We start from the raw sequence: 25,082 nt of genomic DNA on the forward strand, positions 1-25,082 counted from the left end.
CCTCAAGACCAGTCAATATCATAACAATAATATTAATAATAAAGAACAAATTAAGATAACAAAAGAGTGCTAGCTAGTTTTGTTAAATAAAATATTATAAACAAGAAACGCTTCTAACCCTCATTAAATGGGGCGAGGAGGCATGGGGGAGGGGGGGGGGGGCATTGTTCTCCTCTGAGAATCTCTGATGTGAAAGAGTAAAAAAATCAGCATGCGTATAATTTATAATATAATCTACATAAGTTTACTACAATAACTACATTTCAATTACTCGATGAATCTCACATCACAATAATTTAGGGCTTCAAAACACTGAAAAATTTCCATAAATTGTTCTTTTAAAAAATAATTTGGTTTCAAAATCAATTGTATATACTTAGCTGCCTTTGAAATTTTGTATGTTATCCCCACATCTTTATATCTTTACATAAAAAAAAATTAGTACCTTTTCAATGAAATTCATTGGTTACAATTTTTTATATCAATATGATCAGCATATTTTTATCAGTAAAAGCTGAAAGAGTAATTCATTTCTGAATTAAGGCTGAATCGCATGCCAGAAAATTTTGAAGTTGGTCTCAAAAGCTGCACAAAAAGATTTTAAGATAAAAGTATTATGGAATGTTATACAACCCCTTTGCAATATGCATCCATATCACTTAAAATACCACAGGGGCCAGGGTGGATTACCTCTCCCCCTCCCCAAGCCTTCTCAGGATTAAACCTAAATATTCTACAATAAATATATTGTGTTCTGTACTCTAAATGTATTGGAAGACAAAATGAAAGAATTATCTAAACTAAAAAGAAACCATTTTTACAATAATGAACAGAACTCGGCTAAGACACTGTCCAGTAAACTAATAAATCCAGACAATGATTCTGGGGCCCCGTTTCATAAAACTTGTTACAACAACAAATCACAATAATAATTAAAAGCTAATGGAATCATTTGATTTGACTGGCTAATAGTAAATTGTGCATGTGTCATTACAACAGGTATTTATGAAATGGGATCCTGATATGATAATTGAATCATAATGTATCACCATGGCCTAAGTTCACAAAAGAAACAGAGGGTACATAACTGTGAATTATGCAGATTTTATGTATAACTGCACTTGATTCAGCGAGTTCATTGAGAAAGTTCTGATAATAAATTTCTTCTCAGGGTACTCAATAAATGCTGTATTAAATGCAATAACACACAAGATCTGCATACTTCATGGTTTTGTACCCCTCCAGGTTTAAACCTCTTTTGTGAATCTCAGCCACTGAAGTTACTTCATCTAAGATTCTTGTCCAGAAATAACTAGAAAATTATTAATATCTATAAATACTAAGGAATAGTGCTATAATAAATACTACATAAAATAAGGCAAAATGTCACAAAACAGGGGCAATCCATGAATTATTATACACCTTTCTTTGTTCTTTCGGGTGTAACCTCAGATGATCGACATCGGATGAGAACGAAGACGATTACAAGTACAATGACCACAGCTAGGCCGATATAAACAAGCTTAGAGGAATGTTCATCAGAGAGGACCACCTGTATGTACCAACAATAATATGAATGCGAGTTAATAGGTGAGACAAATCACACACACACAAAAAATAAATATCCTTTAGCTACAATGCATGATATAATAGTTGCAACAATAGTGGGAATTGTTTCTTCTGTTTCACTATCAATAAAATGTTTTCCCCCAAATAGTTTTATAAAAAAATATTTTTAAATTTCTTTAAAATGGTTCATGAATAGGAATATCAAAGGACGAGAAATGATGTTCATTAAATGCACACCATTAAAACTACTTTTAATTCCTGGAATTTATATCCCATGAAATAAGGAGGAGCTACTCACTTGTGCCATCACAAAATCAAAATTGGAAAAATCCATTATCCTGCTCTACTTTGACTTTCACGAAATCTGCACTAAAACGTTTCCTTTGTCTCTTATTAAAGCAAACGTGACGTCCGGGCAAACTTTCCCTCAAAAGGCGAGATTCAAAGATTCCAGGCATTTTTTTCATAGGTTTCCCGTATTTCCCGTCCATATGCAAATGAGGGAAGCTAAGATATCACCCACTCATCTTTCTTTTCTTTCTTTTCTATTTCTCTAATGAAACTCAATATTTTCCTCTACTAAATCCCATCACCACACACCTTTTTTCTGGTCTGAAGAACTGAGCAATATGAGGTATACTTCATGGCACAAACATCTTTAAAGGTCAAGTCCACCTCAGAAAAATGTTGATTTAAATCAATAGAGAAAAATCAGACAAGCACAATGCTGAAAATTTCATCAAAATCGGATGTAAAATAAGAAAGTTATGACATTTCAAAGTTTCGCTTATTTTCAACAAAATAGTTATATGAACGAGCCAGTTACATCCAAATGAGAGAGTCGATGACGTCACTCACTATTTCTTTTGTTTTTTATTGTTTGAATTATACAATATTTCAATTTTTACGAATTGATGATTAGGACCTCATTGCCTGAAGCACAAAATGTTAAAATAATGGAATTCCACATGTTCAGGGAGGAATGAAACTTCATTTCACATGACATTGACGAGAAAATAAAAATATTTCATATTTCATATAATAAAATACAAAAGAAATAGTGAGTGAATGATGTCATCAACTCTCTCATTTGGATGTAACTGGCTCGTTCATATAACTATTTTGTTGAAAATAAGCGAAACTTTAAAATGCCATAACTTTCTTATTTTACATCCGATTTTGATGAAATTTTCAGTGTTATGCTTGCTGAATTTTTCTTATTTTATTCAAATCAAGTTTTTTGTTGGGGTGGACTTGTCCTAAATATACCTTACAATCAAATGACCCTTATCTTTAACTTGCTTAGGTAAAATATGTATACTGTTGTCTCTTCAACAGGAAATTGGATGGAACCTGTGACTTCTGGAATGTGAATATTAGATTCTTTAATGAATATAACATCCCCACTGTTGTATAAGGGACTGCTCATATTATATAAATAGTGAACAATCTATTGTTCAATATACTGGATTATATGTACAACAAATATAAAATTATCTGGAGTGCAGGTTTATTTCACCGAGGTGAAATAGACCTGCACGAGGAATAGTTTTATATTTCGAGTTCATATAGACCGGTAATATTGTATGATAGAACATTCGCTATTTATTATAGTAAATGGTACAATGCCTACTTAGCTTGTATGCAAGCAAATGGGAGGCTAAATGTCAAACATTCGTCCTGTGCACACGTACCATAAAAAATGTAACGTACATAATGTAAAGTCAGGAAAAGGTGACGTCACCATAAAATTTAAGATTCAATGCACTGCATGCACTTAGCAAATGCAGATTTTGAGGATTGACTGGCTAAATGCGCTTTGCCATTAATCAATATTCTCCTCATTCATTTAACACAGGTTTTATCCGAAAATCAAAAAGTTATATTGTACATATGTACAATATAACTTTTTGAAGGGAGGTCATGTGGTACCAATCTAGCCAATCACAACTCACATTTTACTACCACTATTTACTATAATAATATAGCAGTTGGATGATAAAAAGTGCAGTGGAATTTAGGAATGCATTAAGGATATACATACCTTCACCTGATCTGCGATGTTTTCCGTCAGTGTATCACTGCAAGAAACATTTGAAAGTACAGTAATCAACCAACTTCAAATAAAAAAAAATTGATTTAAACATACCATATGTCACTACTTTCAAACGTTTCATATTCAATATAACAAATTCTATTGAAACAAAAACTCAAAGGATGACCAATAATTACCTGAAGTTTTGTATGCAATGATTCCAATAAGGAATCATTCATATTTGTAGGATGAAAATGGCATACACAAAAATTCAAACTACAAAATAATCAATATTCATAACAGAAAATGATTAAAATCTATTGATTGCTCTCCAAGGAAATGAAGGGCATTAAAAGTAATGAAAGCAATGTTTTATTTGTAAGTCTTCACAAGTGCTGTACATAAATGTATATCACATAAAGGTAAAACACCGATTCAATTTGATACATGCTTGCTTTAGCTGTCTCTCCCTCCCTCTCAATTGCTTGCTTAATCTTATTTCTAAGGATGTACCAGTACACTTTTTATTTATGTATTCCCCTCCTCCCCCTTAAGTCTCACTCAAACTGCCCCTCCCCTAATGCTTGCTCTGCCTCTCTCTATCTTTCTCTTTGAAGTATGTACATTTTCAATCATGTAATTTTGTATCGTCACAAGCACACGTACATACGTAACAGACTCTGCATACTGCAGATTCATATAACTGGGATCACCTCTGAGTAATAAAAAAGTTACACAGGCCTGGATTTGCTATTAATAAAAGTATCATGTTCATAAGGTAGTATTTATTGTCTAAATAAGTGAATATATTGGACATTGCAATTTTCCTTGTTTTTTTGTACATATTACATAACATAAAAATGACCATATTTACATCAAATCAAAACGAACACAGACAATAACTACATAAACACCTGCACATTAGTGTATATGGAGGCAACTGAAATGTATTGTTCTTTTGTAAAATGAAATTGAATTTTAAATGAGAATTGAAACTTGAAATTGAAATCAAGATTGAAAATCTTTGGATCATCAACTGTCAAAATAATTAATATTATCATCTGGATTGCCAAGGAGGATATGGAAGAGGCAAGAGGAGGTGGAGGAGGAGGGTTGGGTTGAGGGTCGTGTGGTCCAGTGGTTAGAGCATTGGACTCATAATCGCAAGGTTGTGAGTTCGAATCCCAACTCTGCCATTGTCTCCACTTTGATAAAAAGGCCCAAGAGTGATATCTGTCGTCTATTACGTCAGCCACTATGACTGATTAAACTAGACGTAAAATGTTTCCAAGGTAATTGGTTATATACCAGCTTGGCGTTTACCAGCAAAAAAATGCTGTCCTACCGAGTTCCTACGGGAGTTACCACAAACAGAAACAGAAACAGGATGGAGGGTTGGGATGGGGAAAGAGGATGGAGGGAAGGGATAATGGCAATTGGTGCAGGTGTGAGGTAAATCCAACCACCCCCGTTCAAAGACAGGATCTAAAACTTTGGATTGATGATGATGATGTGGTAATCAACTTACAATGGTGAAGGTGGCGGCACCACATCAATGGCTGAAACCTGCTTGTAGCCATTCTTCGCAAATGCCTCTATGGTTTCTTCGTCCCTCATCTGGAGGTTGTAGATGTATCGCTTCCCATTCTTGAATCTGTGGACGGATGAAAAACAGGTTGATTGAGCCCCAGTATGTTAAAATTGATATGATGATTTTATGGTGTAGATGTTAAAAGTGTAAGAGCATCCCTTGTAAATAATATAGGAGGAAATTATAATTTGTTAACAAATTTTCGGCATTTGTTTAAGATCAGTATGCTCGATCTGTAATGAAAACCATAAGTCAGAAAAAATTGGAACCAGTGGGATTCAAACCTGCCATCTACTGCTTTCCGGGCAGTCACTTGTGCATCCCTTGTGTTGGCCTCTTGGCCGCAACGGAATAAAAGACTCACATAACCTCAAAGTTGCTCAGTATATTTCCTTCTTTTTACAATAAGTTGGTCCTTACTTCCCCATGACATGGTGGCAGCGGTGGGATGGTTAAAACTAAAGAAAATGACAAACAATAATGCTGGCTAATAGGTTGGTGATTGGTGATTTTTTTTTACCTAATTGCTAAGAAAGTATGAATGCTTGTAAGCAAGCAACCAGAGTACCGATGGCTTAAGGTCCCCTCCGAAGGACCTGGTACTGAGGATTAATGCCTTACCAAAGGGCACTAGGGCATCAAGTGGGAATGGAACTCGGGTCACCACAATATCAATCCCCCGCTCTACCGACTGAGCTATCGCGCCTCCTTAAGTTAGTCTAGAAATGAATTGGGGTTTGTCCCCTCCACTCCCCCTCCTGACTCAATCAGGATGCACCAAATAAAGTGAGGGATGGGGAGGGGTGAGGGTGATCATTGTGTGAGGGATGAATTGGGCCTGCCCTGTAGTCGGGGACTAAACCAGACTTCAAACCTAGACGACTAACCGGCTGATATCACACTTATTTTTATTAGAATTTGTTCTACTTACAGTTGCATTGAAGGAGTTTGTGTCAGCTTGAATCGTTTGGCAGTCTGAGGGCTGGTAGCAACATCCATTACTGCAACAACCATCATCCCATGCAGTCTAGAAAAAGTATCAATTAAAAACAGTTTAAATATTTATATAACATTGACTGGCCTTGAGGGAAACATCAAATATATTGCCAGCAAAAGAATCATATTGGCCCGAGTCTTTAGACGAGGGCAATATGGGTCTTTTAAGGGCAATATATTTGATGTTTCCCGAAAGAAGAGCCAGTCAATATTGCTATTATCATCCAAATCAGATATCTAGAGCAAAAATCATGATAATGAGGATATTTCTTTTAAAAATAGAGTTCTATTTTGTCATGTTAACATAGGTCTAGGCTCTGCACTTTACCATTATGACGTACTTGCAAGCACTCGGATCCAGCGTTGTCTTTATTATGACGTATATTGTGTGCACGGATCCTTACGAAGCGTAACTCTTTATACCCGGGCTTTATACGCATCCACAAATGCCCGGATGTGAGACCAGGGAAAATACAAAGGTATATTTTGCGTCGTCTCTGCATGCAAAGTAAATACGCGCATTGAGACCGAGGAAAATACAAACAATATACCTACCTCTCCCGATATTTAGAGAAATGGGGGGTATTATGGGTAGCACATACCCATACTGCCATTGTACGTATCATGGATCGGGTCCAATAATCATTTCCCAGACTATACATGTGCAGTATTCATAATACTTACTTGTATGCAACGTTTTCCCACATAGGCAAAAGAATAGAGCAGTCAGGATTCTCGACATTACAGCTGATATGTAAAGAATGTGAAGAAAAGAAAAGAAATGGTTAAAGCAAATTTACTCTTACATAGTGCATTAAAGGAAAAGTCCACCCCAACAAAAATGTTAAATTGGGTAAAAAGAGAAAAATCCAACTAGCATAATGCTGAAAATTTCATGAAAATCGGATGTAAAATAATAAAGTTATGACATTTTAAAATTTCACTCGATTTCACAAAACAGTGATATGCACATCCTGGTCAGTATACAAATGAGGGGACTGATGACATCAATCACTTACTATTTCTTTTGCATTTCATTCCATGAAATATTTAAATTTTCTCCTCATTGTCATGTAAAATAAAGTTTTATTCCTCCCGGAACATGTGAAAGCATCCATTGTTTCAACATTGGCTGTTTGCTTTGACAGCCTGCCTGAATTTTCAGCGTTATGCTTGTTTGATTTTTTCTCTATTGGTTCAAATCAACATTTTTCTGGGGTGGACTTGACCTTTAATCAATGTGTGCATGACAACGTGAAAATTTGTTTCAATTGAAATCAACAAAATTGATAATTTTTGTATAAGTCCATCTTATTCAAGTTGTTCTGGGAGATTCCAAGAAAGACCAGGTGAAAACCTTTTTAAAAGTTTTTCATGGGAGCGCTTCATCAATCAAACTAGAATCAAACCAGCCTGTGATTTTCACTTAAGAATGATTTGTTGAGAGCCAATCAGAAGCAAGGATTTCTAATCAGTAGCTTATATCCGTTGTCAGTGAAATTCACCCACTGTTTGTTTCATAGAATGCCAACAGCCTTTTTAAATTTATCTCTCTAATTATGTTTTTTTCATTCAATGCCATCTTTTTTTTTTCATTTCTTTTTTACATTTTTCTTTTTATAACATAATGACAAACATTTTTTACAAATAATAAAAAATAGAACAAGATAAATATAATGAAATTCAAATTATTTTTTTGGATTTTGGCTCTTTGGATGTTTTGCATGAATATGCAGTGACATCATCTTCCCCCTTTTTTGTATCATATTACATGTCCACTGAATTATGTTATTCAAATGTTGTCCTCTAAGAATGGATAAAATGATTGTTTATTGATGGTTAATTTTATTCACAATTTGTCTAATGCCAATTCTTCCAATTGCCATCTCCTCTACTATCATTTAATACCATCAGTTTGTCCACTCACCACATGGTGTACTTTCACTTAGTCTAATGCCATTCCGTCTCATAACCAGTTGGTCCAATAGCCATTTAGTCCATCTACATGTACCATTTTGTCTAATTGGACTAAGTGTTAAATTGTGCAAAATGAATGAAAATGAAAGGGATATTAGACCAACTGGTTATGAGACAAAATGGTCATAGACAAAATGGTGATTAGACAAAGTGATGATTGGACCAAATGGATAATGGACCAAATGGTTGTTAGACGAAATGTTGATGGACGGAAAGACACTAGACTAAATGAAAGTAGACCATGTGGTGAGTGGACGAATTGGCAATTTACCCTATTGATTTCCTGTGTAATCTTGCTGGAACCTATTTTATTACAAGGGAGACATGCTATACTATGCAGGTAAGAAAATGTGAAATAATGACCATTTCATGTACAATAGAAAACAGGAAAGTGGGGACATGGCATCATCAGCCCAGATATTGCATATAGGCCTATCCATGATGGCACGCAAATAACTGTTTTCACAAAGTATTGCATACTTTTTAATTAAATGACTTCTTTATCTTTTTTGGATTTCAATGAAATTTTCAGCATTTTGCTCATTAAATCTTTATTCAAAGCTAGTATTTTTTTCAGCCTGGATTACCCCTTTGTGGGACAAAAGCTGGTAAGATACTTACAAGAGGATAAGCCATGGACCAGTAGTTGAACCGGTAGCAGCTTGAGTTTGGTGTTCAAAGTTGTCATCTGTCAGTGTTAAATGGATTTTTCTTCCTGTAAACTCAACAAAATGAATGATAGAAAAGGCATCCATTTTACCTGGAGAGAGAAAGATAAACAAGATATTCCATCATCAAGGAACAGACATGCTTCATTTTTTTTCAAATATCTTTACCGTTGAATTGAAAGAATAGTGGACATTACTACACAGTACATCATTCAGAGCTAGTTCACTCACCCAGTATAACTGGTTCGTAGTCCCTTGGTCTACAAGCTATTGATACTTTTTAGATATCCCTGGGGGGCCAGTACGCAGGACAAAAAAAACGCGTTTAAAGGGGGTGTTTTTTCAGTTTTGCAAGGGGTCAGCGCGTGGTCTCGTTAAGGGTATCAAAAACACCAATTTTCAAGAAAAAGGGGTGGCTTTGAAAGACTGGTCAATGGACTATTGCGGGGTCAAATGTATTTAGGGTATGCTTTTTTCGACCAAAGATTTTTTTTTAAAGACTAGCCAAACGTGCTTAGGGTATTTTTTTCCCCCAAGCTTTTTCCCAGAGGTTATATTTTGGTGATGTCTTGTTTAGGGGCCATAATGTGTAAATAAAGCCTGCGAAAAACTTGTTTAGGGGGTTATTTTGCACACAGAGAAAAACTTGTTTAGGGGGTGTTTGGAAATTTCTTGGTCACACGTGTGCACAGCAATATATTTGACTGCCCCCCCCCTCCCCCCCCCCCCCGGGTTAGATATCTATAAAATCATGAAAGAATGATGAATGTGTGACTTAGCTATTCCATACATGGGTGGGTGATTTTGCATTTATCCCTATCTTAATACCTATGTCTATAATACATTAATGTATTACTACTGCTATGCAAACAAAACAAGGCTTATCCATGTTTGATCATAATTTGATTACAAATACAATAAATAAATGTATGATAGATCATTGGAAACCTCTAGAGCTTGTGTTTCATCTGATGCACTCAGTGAATTGGTAGAAACAAGGATATCAAAAAGTCATCACATGTTTCAATAGTTCCATCAAGAGGATACCTCAAAGAAAATAACCCAGGAATATCAAAGTTCTATAATGTTTCTTGCATTTCCATTTTTAATGCAAATTTTAACTGACTGCCTTCCATAGCAATAGCAAGGTTAGCAAAAGTCTCAAGACTGATCGTCAGCAAAACAGCATGTTGAGAAATATTCTGATATCCAGCGTGTAAAACATCTTTAATCAATTTTTTTAAAGAAAAAATATCAAGCATCGTTTTAATATTTACAGAACCTAAATTCTACATCAGCTTGGTTAGTTTGGAGTTTAAAAAAGCAGATCAATAAATGTATGGACATTTCAATTCATGTGATTTCTATTTGAATTCAGATACCATCAAATATGTGTATCCTATCTTCATATTTTTGCTCATTCATGCTGAATCATGTATGAAGTTTGTATCATAGTAAAAGACGAAAGTGAAGACTGTTTCAGAGTGATCAGAGTGATCCTATATATTTTTTAATCACTTTTTGGTGATAAAATGTCAACGAGTCTTGTTTTTTTTTCCTGGGACACAGTGTATTGTGAATTTTAGTATGGACATTGATAGAAAACAGCTACTAGCCAGCCTTTTTGTAGCTAAAATGGAGAAAAAATACGGCAAAAATACTGTTCACACAATGTATTTCCCCTACATTTTCCCTCACTTTATAATTCAAATCCTATTCATGTGAATATTACGCATCAAGTTTCCATGATTTGATAATGAAATGAGTCACATTATTTCAATATTAATTGTCACAAATGAGTTGATTGCTTCAAATCATTGTAATTTTTGTGCTGGTAGTACTAATATTCTGCAATTAAAGCAACACACAGTGAATTAAATTCAATTAATATTCACACTGAGAATGTAAACTAAGAGTTAATCAAATGTGGTAAATTGCTGATTGGTTAGACCTGCTTCATATATTCCATTGGTCTCATGATTTCACCCCATACATTAAAGAATGGTCTCTAATTCTACTTTCTCTGCTATCAGTTGGTCCACAATACCATTTGTTTTTAAATTGCAATTTAGCCCATTTACAAGGTTTTTTTTACTCTACAGAACTTTAGGCAGGCAAAAAATTACATTTCATTTTTTTAACCTACTGCCTAAATCTGCAACCTACTGCCTAAATCTGCAACATTGAATAAGCTTTAACATTGCAATGAATGGGGGTTTCCAGGGTCCAGGGCTCTATTGAGCAGTAAAGGGGCAAATCACCAAAGCCCCACATTTTTTTCACTGACTTCAGGCTCTACCTATTTTGTCTAATTATTTGGTCTACACCACTATTGAAATAGATTTTCATTTGACAAAGTATTAAATAATCAAATCGACAAAGTGGGAATTAGACCAATCAAACTGGGCATATGAGAATTAGACTAAGTGGGTATATTAGACCAACTGTAGTGCACACTGTTGACCAAACAGCAATTATTTAGACCAAAATGAGAGTAGACCAAATGACTTTGGCCTGGATGGGGTATAAAACTACCAGACAAGTAGAACAAGTGAATATATGTTTATTGTGCACAGAAACATATTCCTGGGTGGTATTTTGGTTAAAAAAAAAAGCATACCCAGGATAAATTGCTGCTTTACAAATACTTTGAGGAAATAATATGAACCATTTCAACACCATTATCATAAAATGATCAACAAATGAATTAATTGGCATTAATCAATGAAGCTCATACATAAAATATATGTTTGAATTAACACTAGAAAAAAGATCATCGTATTCATATTTTTCTGTTAATTTTTCTCTTTTTGGTTGAATTAGATTCATTCAATACTAAACTATGCTTATTCTCATCTCTGACATTTGAAAATCAAACAGAGAAATATGAGTTTCTAATGTGCCTTTTCATCCATACATCACTGCAAAATGAACTGGAGTGTTTAATTTTTCAGTTGGCAAATACACATAATCTATGATGACTACTGAGAGAGTTACACGTGGGCAAAAAAATTTCAACACATATTTATTAAACCATTGACCTTCCGTCTGCTTTAGATTGGGTTCAAACAAAAGACCTTTCCTTTGTATATCTTTCTATAGATCTCACACTAAGACAGCCTGCCAGCTGACATTTTCCCATTGCTGTAGCCTACTTCTCCCATGATTACTAATATGTATTATCTGAATTATCAGATTTCCTGTATAAGCAAACTTTACATGCAAAAAAATGTGATCTGTCTGGCAAGTTACACATTTAAACCCATTGGAGACTGAATGATTTTGCTATAACACATGTTTTCCATCATAGACACTGGCCCACATAATCATTGTTGCCAACTCTACTGCTTTAAGCGGTAGTCTACTGCTGTAATAAAGCATTTTCACCATCCAACACTTTTTTAACTCTCCTTACAATAGAATCTACCACTTTTTCAAAAATCTAATAGCCGAGAGATATTTTCACCAGGTTTTACTAAAAATTCTGATACAGTGAGTATGATATCGCTTGATCCCAAGCTTAATTAACATAAAATTATAAACTTCGGATAGTGATATCATACTTATAAGTGTTTCTATTTTAGGCCTACTGCGCTACTTGTCGACACCAATTTGTGGGTGTGGTTGGAGGTGCCGCGGGATACGGCTGATGTATAGCCGAGGGCATTACTCAAAATGAAGATATTCATGTGTATCTTGATAAACGACTATAAGACTGATTATTATGATATAGTCTAACCAAATTTATAACAAGATTCATTTTCCTTAAAATGCATTCCAGAAGTGGGCTCATCCTGAATTAGTGGCCAGGGGCTGTCATTGTAAATCACATTGAATTGAGAATTGAAAGCATTTGAAAATGCAACAATAGGCTCTTTCAAAATTCTGAATGTCTCTGGCCCTGGGAGGGGGGCTTGCCCCCCCCTCCCAGTAGCTCCCATCTCTCGGTCGCTCCGCTCTCACACCAAGCCTACCACTTTTGCAGTCTTTCATGCTGGCAAGTATGCATAATAGCCTACCTGATCGCAAACTGATTGAATATGAACAAAGCTTATTAAGCTTTCAGAAATGCATTAATGCACAAAAAATGATATTGATACAAAATCATTGATTTAGCTACCAGTAAAATGGGGAAAAATAATTTTTAAGTAATTTTAAAGGGTTACTCAAGGCTGAAAATAATTACATGTAATTTGTACATGAATAATAAAAATTCATGGAGCGTAATGCTATAAAACCTTTCATTAACAAGTGGAATGCCTCTGGCCATCTCACCTGCATCACGCGATTCAACGTAGCAGCAGTGCTGACTTTGAAAACTACTATAACTCACACAAGATGTTCAGTGATACTTGGTTACTCTTATTTCCATGTTTTATGAATTAGACCAATACACTTACAGAGATAGGATGGTAATTCAACAAATACCCCCAATGCGGCCAAAGTTTATTGATCTCACATGACCTTTGACCTTGGTCATGTGACCTGAAACTTGCACAGGATATTCAGTGATACTTGATTACTCTTATGTCCAAGTTTCAAAAGTCAGATCAATAAACTTGCAAAGTTATGATGGTAATTCAACAGATACCCCCATTATGGCCAAAGTTCATTGACCTTTGACCCTGGTCATGTGACCTAAAATGCGCACAGGATGTTCAGTGATATTTGATTACTCTTATGTCCAAGTTTTAAGAACTAGACCAACATACTTTCAAAGTTATGATGGTAATTCAACAAATACCCCCATTCGGCCAAAGTTCATTGACCCTAAATGACCTTTGACCTTGATCATGTGACCTGAAACTTGCACAGGATGTTCAGTGATACTTGATTACTATCATGTCCAAGTTTCATGAATCAGATCCAAAAACTCTTAAAGTTTTGATTGTAATTCAACAGATACACCCAAATCGGCCAAAGTTCATTGACCCTAAATGACCTTTGATCTTGGTCATATGACGTGAAACTCATGCAGGATGTTTGGTGATACTTGATTAACCTTATGTCCAAGTTTAATGAACTAGGTCCATACATTTTCTAAGTTATGATGACATTTCAAAAACTTAACCTCAGGTTAAGATTTTGATATTGATTCCCCCAACATGGTCTAAGTTCATTGACCCTAAATGACCTTTGACCTTGGTCATGTGACATGAAACTCTCAAAGGATGTTCAGTAATACTTGATTAACCTTATGGCCAAGTTTCATGAACTAGGTCCATATACTTTCTAAGTTATGATGTCATTTCAAAAACTTAACCTTAGGTCAAATTTGATGTTGACGCGCGCCGCCACCGCCATCGGAAAAGTGGCGCCTATAGTCTCACTCTGCTATGCAGGTGAGACAAAAATCTGGTAACAAATAACAAAATAATTGAATATAAAATTATTAGCCATTTTTTTGTGAAAGCAATTATATGCACGTGATCGTGAATATGCATTAGGTAGGCTGATGATATCATGTCCCCACTTTGCTGTTTATTATGTTAACATGAAATCATAAATATTTTATATTTTCATACATATGATACATCTCCTTTAACTAGTTGCAGCAATGATCATCTTATACTGTACATGAAATCATTCATGAGTCAATCAAATGTTTTTTTGTTCTTTGAGGACAAAATATATTTAACAAAACATGATTGATAAAATTAAACACAACTACAACAAAGGACAATAATGACAATCATAATAACTGTAACAACATCATCAACAATAACAACAACAATAATTATAAAAATAATAATCATACTACTAATAATTAATATTATAAACGGGTTCAAGGATGTAGCCAATGGTGAGTGCGTATTCAAGTCACGTGTTCATGCTTTAATTATGCGCAACCTTCTAGTCGTGCATTTTTCGCGCAGCACTGTGCATTTTTTGTGCAACATATAACTGATACGCGTTCAGTAAAAGAGACTGGCTAGGATTTTGATGCGCTTACTTAGGCGCGCATAGTAGCTGCGCCTGTGATGTCATAATTGACAGTCTTGTGATGTCTTCGTCTGTGCGATCGTACACAAGTTGGAGGGATTTGAACAAGATTTCCATGAAAAATTCATTTTGCCGACCCGTTTTATAAAACAATTAATGCACATTTTAAGAATCGTGATGTTAGTGACGATGCGAGCAACTCTTGGGCATTCACAATATTATGCAAAAGCACTCGGCGCAAGCGCCTCTTGCTTTCGCATAATTGTAAATACCCTCGAGTGTGCTGCATCGTCATAACACATCATAAATGTGCATTAATTGTATACTACTACTACTTACTACTAGTACTAACTACTACTACTACTACTACTACTACTACTACTACTACTACTACTACTACTACTATTACTACTACTACTACTACTACTACTACTACTACTACTTCTACTACTACTACTACTACTACTACTACTACTACTACTACTACTACTACTACCACTACCACTACCACTACTACTACTACTGATAATAATAATATTTATCATAATAATAATGATAATAATAATAATAATCATCACAGTCCTCATTTAATTTGTACATTAAAATGTACTAAGAATTCTACTCAATTTACAGGAAACTCACCGGTGTACAAGATGGGAGTCTTGTCTCTGACGTAGTATAGAGATGGAAGCCTTCTGAGAGCTTGCTTTCGAATGACTTGAAGGTCACCTTCTATAAACACTCTGATGTTCATATCTGCCTTTTCAGTAGCAAAATACCGTGCCACTTCTTCATATTCAGGGGCAAATTCATTGCACTTGATACACCCAGGGCTCACTGCAAACAAGGAGATATTGTGAAGTTACCTAGTTGTTTTAATACATTAATTGCAAAATAAAAACAATGCAAAGACAGGTATATTAAATCATTTGATTTCTTTCGAAATTCAAGTAAACAATTTTTCATTTGAATTGGTAATTATTTCATTTCATTATGTTGTCAGGTGAACAAGAGATTAAAGGCAAGCCCACACAAATAATACCAGTAATGATAATATATAATATTGGGTGTTCATATATTGCACATACATGTATATCAAACTTCCAAGGTGCTCAAGGCATTCCTATTGGATATATTACCCAGGTAAGCCAGGCTACTAATTCCAGTGCTAACATCTTTTCAAGGAATTCCATCCTGCCGGTACCCATTTACCTCACTGGGTTGAGTGCAGCATGATGTGGATAAATTTCTTGCCAAAGGAAATTAATACAGTACCATGGCCGGGATGTTCCTCGAGGATGCCAACTTTTTCTCGTTCAAAATTGCCATGTTTACCAGTTAAAAACTTAGCAATTGTGGATGGCAATTTCATGAAGAGAAACAATATTGTTTCATGAAAATTCATGTAAAATTCTGGGACTTAGAATTTGTGTTATTATCTCTAAGTGGGCCATATATTTCTTGAATTCTGTAATCTGATTGGTCAATTTGTTTGTGAGACAAAGCCGTATCGGGGGGGGGGGGGGGGGGGTACTCGAATTATAAAATGATGTGCCGAACCAAAAGCAAAAATAGGGGGCTCTGGAACTCAGCTTTGGTCTTAAAATGGGGGTTCCAGGAACGGCTCTAGGATCAACAGTTACTAAAAATGCAATGCTCTGAAACAGCACAAATCAAACATGTTTCGGAGCGTCACATGAATATGCATGAAATTTATGTGCGATGAACCAATCAGCGTTCTCCAAATCGCTGTGCAGAGCTGTCAACTGAATTCACACAATTAATGGCAATTTGCTATTGTGCTGCGCTGAGCTCTGAGCCGACTGAGCGGGTACTGGAACAAGAAATCACAATTTAGAGGGTCATGGAATGGTGAAAAAACAGGAATTTCAATGGCTTTCTAAATTGGTTGATGGTCTGGAACAGAAATTTAGGCTGAAAATGGCGGTTTTGACCGCAGCACATACGTATCATACATTTATATTAACCCCCCCCCCTTGGACCCGTATTTACCTATTTCACTTGGTCACAAAGATCAAACAGGTAATATGAGCCCATATTACCTGTATGGCGTTTTGCTGTTGTTGTTTAGATGTTGTTTTTGTTGTTATGCGCATGCCAGGTGATGATTTCTACCATGTAATATGAGATTGCTCACTGCAATTTGCGCATCAATTCAATGGCAAAATTTGGATTTTTTACTGTGATCATTGTGATGTCATGACTGACTTTCTTTCAAAAATCACTCTCAAAATGTAGGGCTTTGCATTTCATTTTGCAATAAAATTGTGACACCATATGGGAGCAAGCAGGGTGTAACTAATAATGATATCACTGGTGGATCCTTTTGAGAGCCATAATCAAAACTTGTAAATATACCGCTCAGTTTTTTAATATCCAAGTGTGCCTGCGGGTGGCTCCTCCCCTTTGAAAGTGAGGACCCAATTTTTTTTTTTTTTTGTCAAATTTTCGTCAAAACGAAATGACCTCCAATTTTAGGTGAAAACTTTTTTTTGCTTATCAAATTTTCATCGGAAAAACATGCCCCCTTTTGGAAAATCCTGGATAAGCCCCTAAATAATATTATTGACAAATGAGAAATTAGTTTTACAAACTTATATCATTTCAGTGAATGTCAGGCAAAATGTACTCAGAATGTGGACAAAAGTATTTCATCATACAACTACAAGTAAATTTGCATAAGTCGACCATTTATTTTTTATTAGACTCACATTATAGTCAATAAAGTAATTTTTTTAGACCAGAAGTCACCAGATTGTGCAAAAGAAGTTCTATTCTAAGTCAAATTTTCCTCAGTCAAACAGATTTCTGAGGTCGATCTGCATTTTAACTGAAAAGGGAAAAAAATTTGTCACAAAAAAATAAGGTCTTTTTGTCCCAAGGAAAATTTGACAAGCCAAAAATAATATATAGAAATAAAAAATCTAAAGTCTAAAGAAAAAGGTCATCACTTGTGTACGAAAGACATATTCCCATTATAAAGATTTGCTGTGACTCGCGCAAGGGAGGGGGGCACATTTATGTATGAACGGCATCTCTCAAAGGAAGGGGGAGGCAAGTACGGGCCGGAAATACCCCCCCCCCTGGATCCGCCACTTATTCTGCCCCATATCTTATGTCCCAGACAAATTGAACTTTCAGTTACAAAAGTTCTAGCTCACAAAGTCACAGATTTTAAATTAAACAAGTTAATGTCCCAGCCAGGGATTTGATTAAATTAAAGCCTGCTAAAGATGACTAGAGTATCATAAAAAACAGTTCAATGTAAATTGTAAGATAGGGCTTTTAGCTCCTGTGCAATTCAAGTGACTGGGCCTAGGCCCTATATAGCTGCATGGGGAATTTACTTATTTTTTTCATTTTCTTTGATACCGCCCCCTACCTCGAGCGAAGTTCGTGCAGGCTCCACTTCACTACCACTACACTAGCGGTAGCAGTAGTGAAGTGGAGTGGAGCCTGCACGAACTTCGCTTGAGGTACCGACCCCCCCCCAAAAAAAAAAATAAAAAAATCCATGCCCCATTTTTTACTCAAAGTCAACCCCATTAAAAAAAATTTCCCTCTTTTAAAATGTTGGCTAGTCAAATTTATATCGTTTGATTTTAGGAGGCTGTCGCAGAACTAAGGAACTCTTTTCAATGACTGTATCACAGAATTATGATAACCACGCATAAATATGTGTGCATAACAATTGCATGCACCGGTATAGGAATGGCCTCCTGTGTGTGTGTGATCAATACACGATGGCGTCTGCTACGTGTGCAATCCCCTCCTCCATGCTTACCAAAATTTACGAGGAAGCGGGCGTCTGTTTCAATTAACGAATTATATTCATCCTTGGTGAGATACTTTGGTTTCGTAGCCTTGACTTCTTCCTCTCCGATGATTTGAAGTTGAGCAACACTCAGCAACATCGACAGCAAATAAAGGACAAGAACGAGACATGCGCTGGAAGACGACATCTTCAAGGAATCAAGTGAGCAATCTGCGCATGCGCATATGCGGACATCGTATGGGCGCCTGGGATAGGGGGCCGGGACGGCCGAAGAGGGGGGGGGGGGGGGGAGGGGGGCGTGTCTTTTATTTCTGTGGTCCGACCTCGCCTCTTCTGTACACAAAATAAGAAATGAAATTGATATGGACTCTTATGATAGTCGGGGACTATCATTAGTATCATATCATTTATTTGACAAAATCATGATACCATCATATTTAAAAGAACTATGCATTATGATGAACATAACAATGCATAGCTTAAAGCACCCATTTTCATTTAGATCATGGAAGATTGGGAAGAAAGAGAGGTCCACAAACTATGGGCATTTATTGCTTTTCTGTGGATCCCTCCTGTTAAAAAAAGAGACAATTTTCTGCCAGTGGGTGTATAATCTTGCTTTTGTTTACCAATGAAATACCTATCTCGCACATATTGTTTGTATATGTTTATATTTATATGCTCATTTCATTGTAGCATACGGCCATTTCATTTTTTTCTGTTGGAAATGGAAAACTTTTCTATTTTGCCGAAAAATCTAGGCCTAAAAGGTACATACAGAAAAATTGATTGGGTCTACATCATATTAGATGTATTGGCCAGAACTTCCTTTTAAAAGAGAGAGAAAACACCTAACGTCAAATTAAAAAAAAATCAAATAACATGTTCTGTATTGAAGAATATATCCTTAAATTTGGGGAATTTTGATATAACTCTGAATTCCAACTTAGATTGGGTAATACTTCAAACAGCAAATTTGGAGGATTTGTAATAAGCGTGTCATCTTAGAGCTACAAAAAAAAATTATCGATTGAAAGAAATAAAGAGCGGCAGGATGAATGGTGTGGAGAAAACGATTATGGAAATAGAAGAGTAGTGGGATCAAACAACAAAAAATAATTTGAAGGATTATGACAAAGATATAAAAAAACTGTTTTATCATATTTTCCCATGAATGAACAAATCTCAGAAATTGAAAAAGGAAAAAGAGGTTAAAAAAGTCTTAGAACATTGTAGTTTCATTTTCAGAATAAATTTAAGAACTAGACTTGAAAGAATATACTTGTGAAATAATCAAATTTATCAAGTCATACTTCAATAAAAAAAAATGCTAGGAACATCTTTTTTGTGGGGGAAGGTCATAAAGAGAAGACGTAATTTTCATTACCTAGTTGCACATTGTCTCTCTTTCTCTTCCTCCCCTTTTATTTCTCTCTCTCTCTCCCAATTTCTTAGAATTTGAGTGCATATGATGTATAAAAAGAATGAATAAAAAGAGTAGATATTCATACCACCCCCATGCCAAAAATATATTCATAAGAAAAGATTTCAGAGATATCCAGGCCATGTATGCACATATAAAAACACACACAAAAGACAAATTCATTAAAAATTTCATTATCACTTTATTTCTTATATTACCAAAGGAACATGAAGTATGATGAACCATGAAATAATTGCACATTAACCAACATAAATCTAGGGGACCATTTCATATAGGGTTACAACTATGGTAACTATTAAATCCTTATTGTGATTGGCAGCTAAGCCTTGTTACCATGGTAGTTACCAAAAGTGCAAATTTATGAGTGGTTTGTCTTTATGAAAACAGGCCCCTTGCAATGACTCCTAGAAAAAGCTGCCTATCTAGGAAAAAAATCTACACATGTGAGTAAATTAGTTCAAACATTCTATTATAAATATATACAAAAAATAAAAGCACAAATTCACTATAAATGGAGATTTGGCAATATATATCTGACATGAAAAATAAAAAAAGATATGTATGAAGAATTACCCCAAGTAACATACAAAGGATTAGCAGAAGAATACATAAACTTAACATGGGAAACTAATTTTCAGGGTGCCCGATCAACATGAAATATCTGGGTATTTTTTCTTTCCCTTTTTTTTAAATACAAAAACACTTTTCAGGCATGGAATGGGCTGCAAATTTTCATAATATAATATGTGTCACTTTATGAAACCAAAACACAAGTTATTGCAAGTGCCCAAAAGGGAGAGGGCATTAGATGCCTTTAAAAAAATTTTGTTTTCAAAATTCTCCAAAGATCGACAATTGAAAAAAAAATAAATGGCCAATATACTTATGTATTGCCATTGGAATATCAGATGATACATAAGTATAATTCATTTCACATTGAATCTTTACCAAAATGTTATACTAGCCTTTAAGATGTTGATGTTGATACCACAACAAGGTAAGAGTTCATTGACCCAAATGACCTTTGACCTTGATTATATGTGACATGAATGATCTGATTTTGAGGGTTGCCCCGTCAACATGAAATATCTGGGTATTTTTTACTTTTCCCCTTTTTTTTAAATACAAAAACACTCAGGCATGGAATGGGCTGCAAATTTTCATAATATAATATGTGACTCTTTATGAAACCAAATCACAAGTTATTGCAAGTGCACAAAAGGGAGAGGGCATTAGATGCATTAAAAAAAATTAAATTTCTCAAAGAATCAACAGTTGAAAAAAAATTACTTTTTGTAACATGGAATATTAGATGATACTTGAGTAAAATTCATTTTACATTAAATCTTTACCAAAATGTTATACTAGCCTTTAAGATTTTGATACCACAAGGTAAGATTCATTGACCCACATGACCTTTGACCGTAAGTTACATGCATGACCAGTGACACTTAATTACACTTATGTGCAATTTCACTGAAATAGGTCCTTGCACTTTCAAAGTTATGATGATATTTCACAAACTTGACCTTGGTTATAAGGTGCACAATCCCCGGCGCTGTTTGACAATACTTCCCACCATCTTCCTTCATGACAAATATCATCAACGTAATATGCATGCAGTTGTCAATCAGTGGCCAGTCGCACAGCACTTGCACACATTCACATTACACATATGCCATGCCGCTTTTGGCTACATCGACATTGACCCAAACATCTTCAGATATCACTTCAAGCAGCAGAGTGTCTTTTATTTTTGTGGTCCGACCTCGCCTCTTCTGTACACAAAATAAGAAATGAAATTGATATGGACTCTTATGATAGTCTGGGACTATCATTAGTATCATATCATTTATATTTGACAAAATCATGATACCATATTAAAGAACTATGCATTATGATGATCGAACATAACAATGCATAGCTTAAAGCACCCATTTTCATTTAAATCATGGAAGATTGGGAAGAAAGAGAGGTCCACAAACTATGAGCATTTATTGCTTTTCTGTGGATCCCTCCTGTTAAAAAAAGAGAGACAATTTTCTGCCAGTGGGTGTATAATCTTGCTTTGTTTACCAATGAAATACCTATCTCGCACATATTGTTTGTATAAGTTTATATTTATATGCTCATTTCATTGTAGCATACGGCCATTTTATTTTTTTCTGTTGGAAATGGAAAAACTTTTCTATTTTGCCGAAAAATATAGGCCTAAAAGGTACATACAGAAAAATTGATTGGGTCTACATCATATTAGGAGATGTATTGGCCAGAACTTCCTTTTCAAAGAATGAGAAAACACCTAACGTCATTTAATTAAATTTAAAAAAAATCAAATAACATGTTCTGTATTGAAGAATATATCCTTAAATTTGGGGAATTTTGATATAACTCTGAATTCCAACTTAGATTGGGTAATACTTCAAACAGCAAATTTGGAGGATTTGTAATAAGCGTGTCATCTTAGAGCTACAAAAAAAAATTATCGATTGAAAGAAATAAAGAGCGGCAGGATGAATGGTGTGGAGAAAACGATTATGGAAATAGAAGAGTAGTGGGATCAAACAACAAAAAATAATTTGAAGGATTATGACAAAGATATAAAAAAACTGTTTTATCATATTTTCCCATGAATAAACAAATCTCAGAAATAGAACATTGTAGTTTCATTTTCAGAATAAATTTAAGAACTAGACTTGAAAGAATATACTTGTGAAATAATCAAATTTATCAAGTCATACTTCAATAAAAAAAAATGCTAGGAACATCTTTTTTGTGGGGGAAGGTCATAAAGAGAAGACGTAATTTTCATTACCTAGTTGCACATTGTCTCTCTTTCTCTTCCTCCCCTTTTATTTCTCTCTCTCTCTCCCAATTTCTTAGAATTTGAGTGCATATGATGTATAAAAAGAATGAATAAAAAGAGTAGATATTCATACCACCCCCATGCCAAAAATATATTCATAAGAAAAGATATGAGATATCCAGGCCATGTATGCACATATAAAAACACACACAAAAGACAAATTCATTAAAAATTTCATTATCACTTTATTTCTTATATTACCAAAGGAACATGAAGTATGATGAACCATGAAATAATTGCACATTAACCAACATAAATCTAGGGGACCATTTCATATAGGGTTACAACTATGGTAACTATTAAATCCTTATTGTGATTGGCAGCTAAGCCTTGTTACCATGGTAGTTACCAAAAGTGCAAATTTATGAGTGGTCTGTCTTTATGAAAACAGGCCCCTTGCAATGACTCCTAGAAAAAGCTGCCTATCTAGGAAAAAAATCTACACATGTGAGTAAATTAGTTCAAACATTCTATTATAAATATATACAAAAAATAAAAGCACAAATTCACTATAAATGGAGATTTGGCAATATATATCTGACATGAAAAATAAAAAAGATATGTATGAAGAATTACCCCCAAGCAACATACAAAGGATTAGCAGAAGAATACATAAACTTAACATGGGAAACTGATTTTCAGGGGTGCCCGATCAACATGAAATATCTGGGTATTTTTTCTTTCCCTTTTTTTTAAATACAAAAACACTTTTCAGGCATGGAATGGGCTGCAAATTTTCATAATATAATATGTGTCACTTTATGAAACCAAAACACAAGTTATTGCAAGTGCCCAAAAGGGAGAGGGCATTAGATGCCTTTAAAAAAAAATTCAAAATTCTCCAAAAATCGACAGTTGAAAAAAAAAAATCAATGGCCAATATACTTATGTATTGCCATTGGAATATCAGATGATACATAAGTATAATTCATTTCACATTGAATCTTTACCAAAATGTTATACTAGCCTTTAAGATGTTGATGTTGATACCACAACAAGGTAAGAGTTCATTGACCCAAATGACCTTTGACCTTGATTATATGTGACATGAATGATCTGATTTTGAGGGTTGCCCCGTCAACATGAAATATCTGGGTATTTTTTACTTTTCCCCTTTTTTTTAAATACATAAACACTCTCAGGCATGGAATGGGCTGCAAATTTTCTAATATGTGTCACTTTATGAAACCAAATCACAAGTTATTGCAAGTGCACAAAAGGGAGAGGCCATTAGATGCATTAAAAAAAATTAAATTTCTCAAAGAATCAACAGTTGAAAAAAAAATTACTTTTTGTAACATGGAATATTAGATGATACTTGAGTAAAATTCATTTTACATTAAATCTTTACCAAAATGTTATACTAGCCTTTAAGATTTTGATACCACAAGGTAAGAGTTCATTGACCCACATGACCTTTGACCGTATGTTACATGCATGACCAGTGACACTTGATTACACTTATGTGCAATTTCACTGAAATAGGTCCTTGCACTTTCAAAGTTATGATGATATTTCACAAACTTGACCTTGGTTATAAGGTGCACAATCCCCGGCGCTGTTTGACAATACTTCCCACCATCTTCCTTCATGACAAATATCATCAACGTAATATGCATGCAGTTGTCAATCAGTGGCCAGTCGCACAGCACTTGCACACATTCACATTACACATATGCCATGCCGCTTTTGGCTACATCGACATTGACCCAAACATCTTCAGATATCACTTCAAGCAGCAGAGGGAGGCCGGGCCAAGCTGCCACGATCTTCGAATAGCAGAAAATCTTTAGAGCATGGGCATTCGGAAAATGGCATCTGCATACCTTTTTACAACGTTTGGAGTGTACAGTGCACAAGTTTACAAGACAATATCATAATCCAGGTCAAATTAACTTTGCATATCTCAAGAGATTTTTTGTCACCAGTTGATAGAGCATTTTGGGGGCCATGTTTTCTACCTCATTCAGGCTTTGATCATTAAATCCCACGCTCTGACCAAGCCCCACATTGTAAGTACTCAAAAATTGATGAATAATGATAAATAGTTGACTGATAGGATGTTTTAGAAATGGTATAAATGAACCATTTGGTGGTCATTGAGGCTCCCTAAAATGTACGAAGCATCGCTAAAGTTCAGTGAATGTTATTTGGGCATGAAAGAACGCGACACTTATAAGAATGTGACACAGCGGTC

At 35.0% G+C, this 25,082-nt stretch overlaps 1 protein-coding gene across 1 annotated transcript; it reads right to left on the reverse strand.

Annotated features, from left to right (window-relative positions):
• Positions 1-223: 223 nt before the first annotated feature.
• Positions 224-18,791, reverse strand: LOC121411507 (thioredoxin domain-containing protein-like). The gene is made up of 8 exons (XM_041604272.1): positions 18,585-18,791; positions 15,422-15,616; positions 8,790-8,928; positions 6,876-6,938; positions 6,127-6,222; positions 5,133-5,258; positions 3,614-3,650; positions 224-1,552 (listed from the first exon to the last, which is right to left on the reverse strand). Exons 1-8 carry the CDS (start codon positions 18,760-18,762, stop codon positions 1,415-1,417), a joined length of 972 nt encoding a protein of 323 aa, XP_041460206.1. The 5' UTR covers positions 18,763-18,791; the 3' UTR covers positions 224-1,414.
• Positions 18,792-25,082: the final 6,291 nt, after the last annotated feature.

The sequence above is a fragment of the Lytechinus variegatus genome, chromosome 3 (genome assembly GCF_018143015.1).
Source record: "Lytechinus variegatus isolate NC3 chromosome 3, Lvar_3.0, whole genome shotgun sequence".
NCBI classification, from domain to species: domain Eukaryota; kingdom Metazoa; phylum Echinodermata; class Echinoidea; order Temnopleuroida; family Toxopneustidae; genus Lytechinus; species Lytechinus variegatus.

Excerpts from the sequence above, each read along its gene's own strand:
- LOC121411507 (XM_041604272.1), bottom strand. The coding sequence starts at position 18,762 with ATGTCGTCTTCCAGCGCATGTCTCGTTCTTGTCCTTTATTTGCTGTCG. Across the intron at positions 6,223-6,875 it reads TGGGAAAACGTTGCATACAA|ACTGCATGGGATGATGGTTG; the intron begins GTAAGTATTATG and ends TACTTTTTCTAG. Across the intron at positions 5,259-6,126 it reads CAAACTCCTTCAATGCAACT|ATTCAAGAATGGGAAGCGAT; the intron begins GTAAGTAGAACA and ends ATCCGTCCACAG.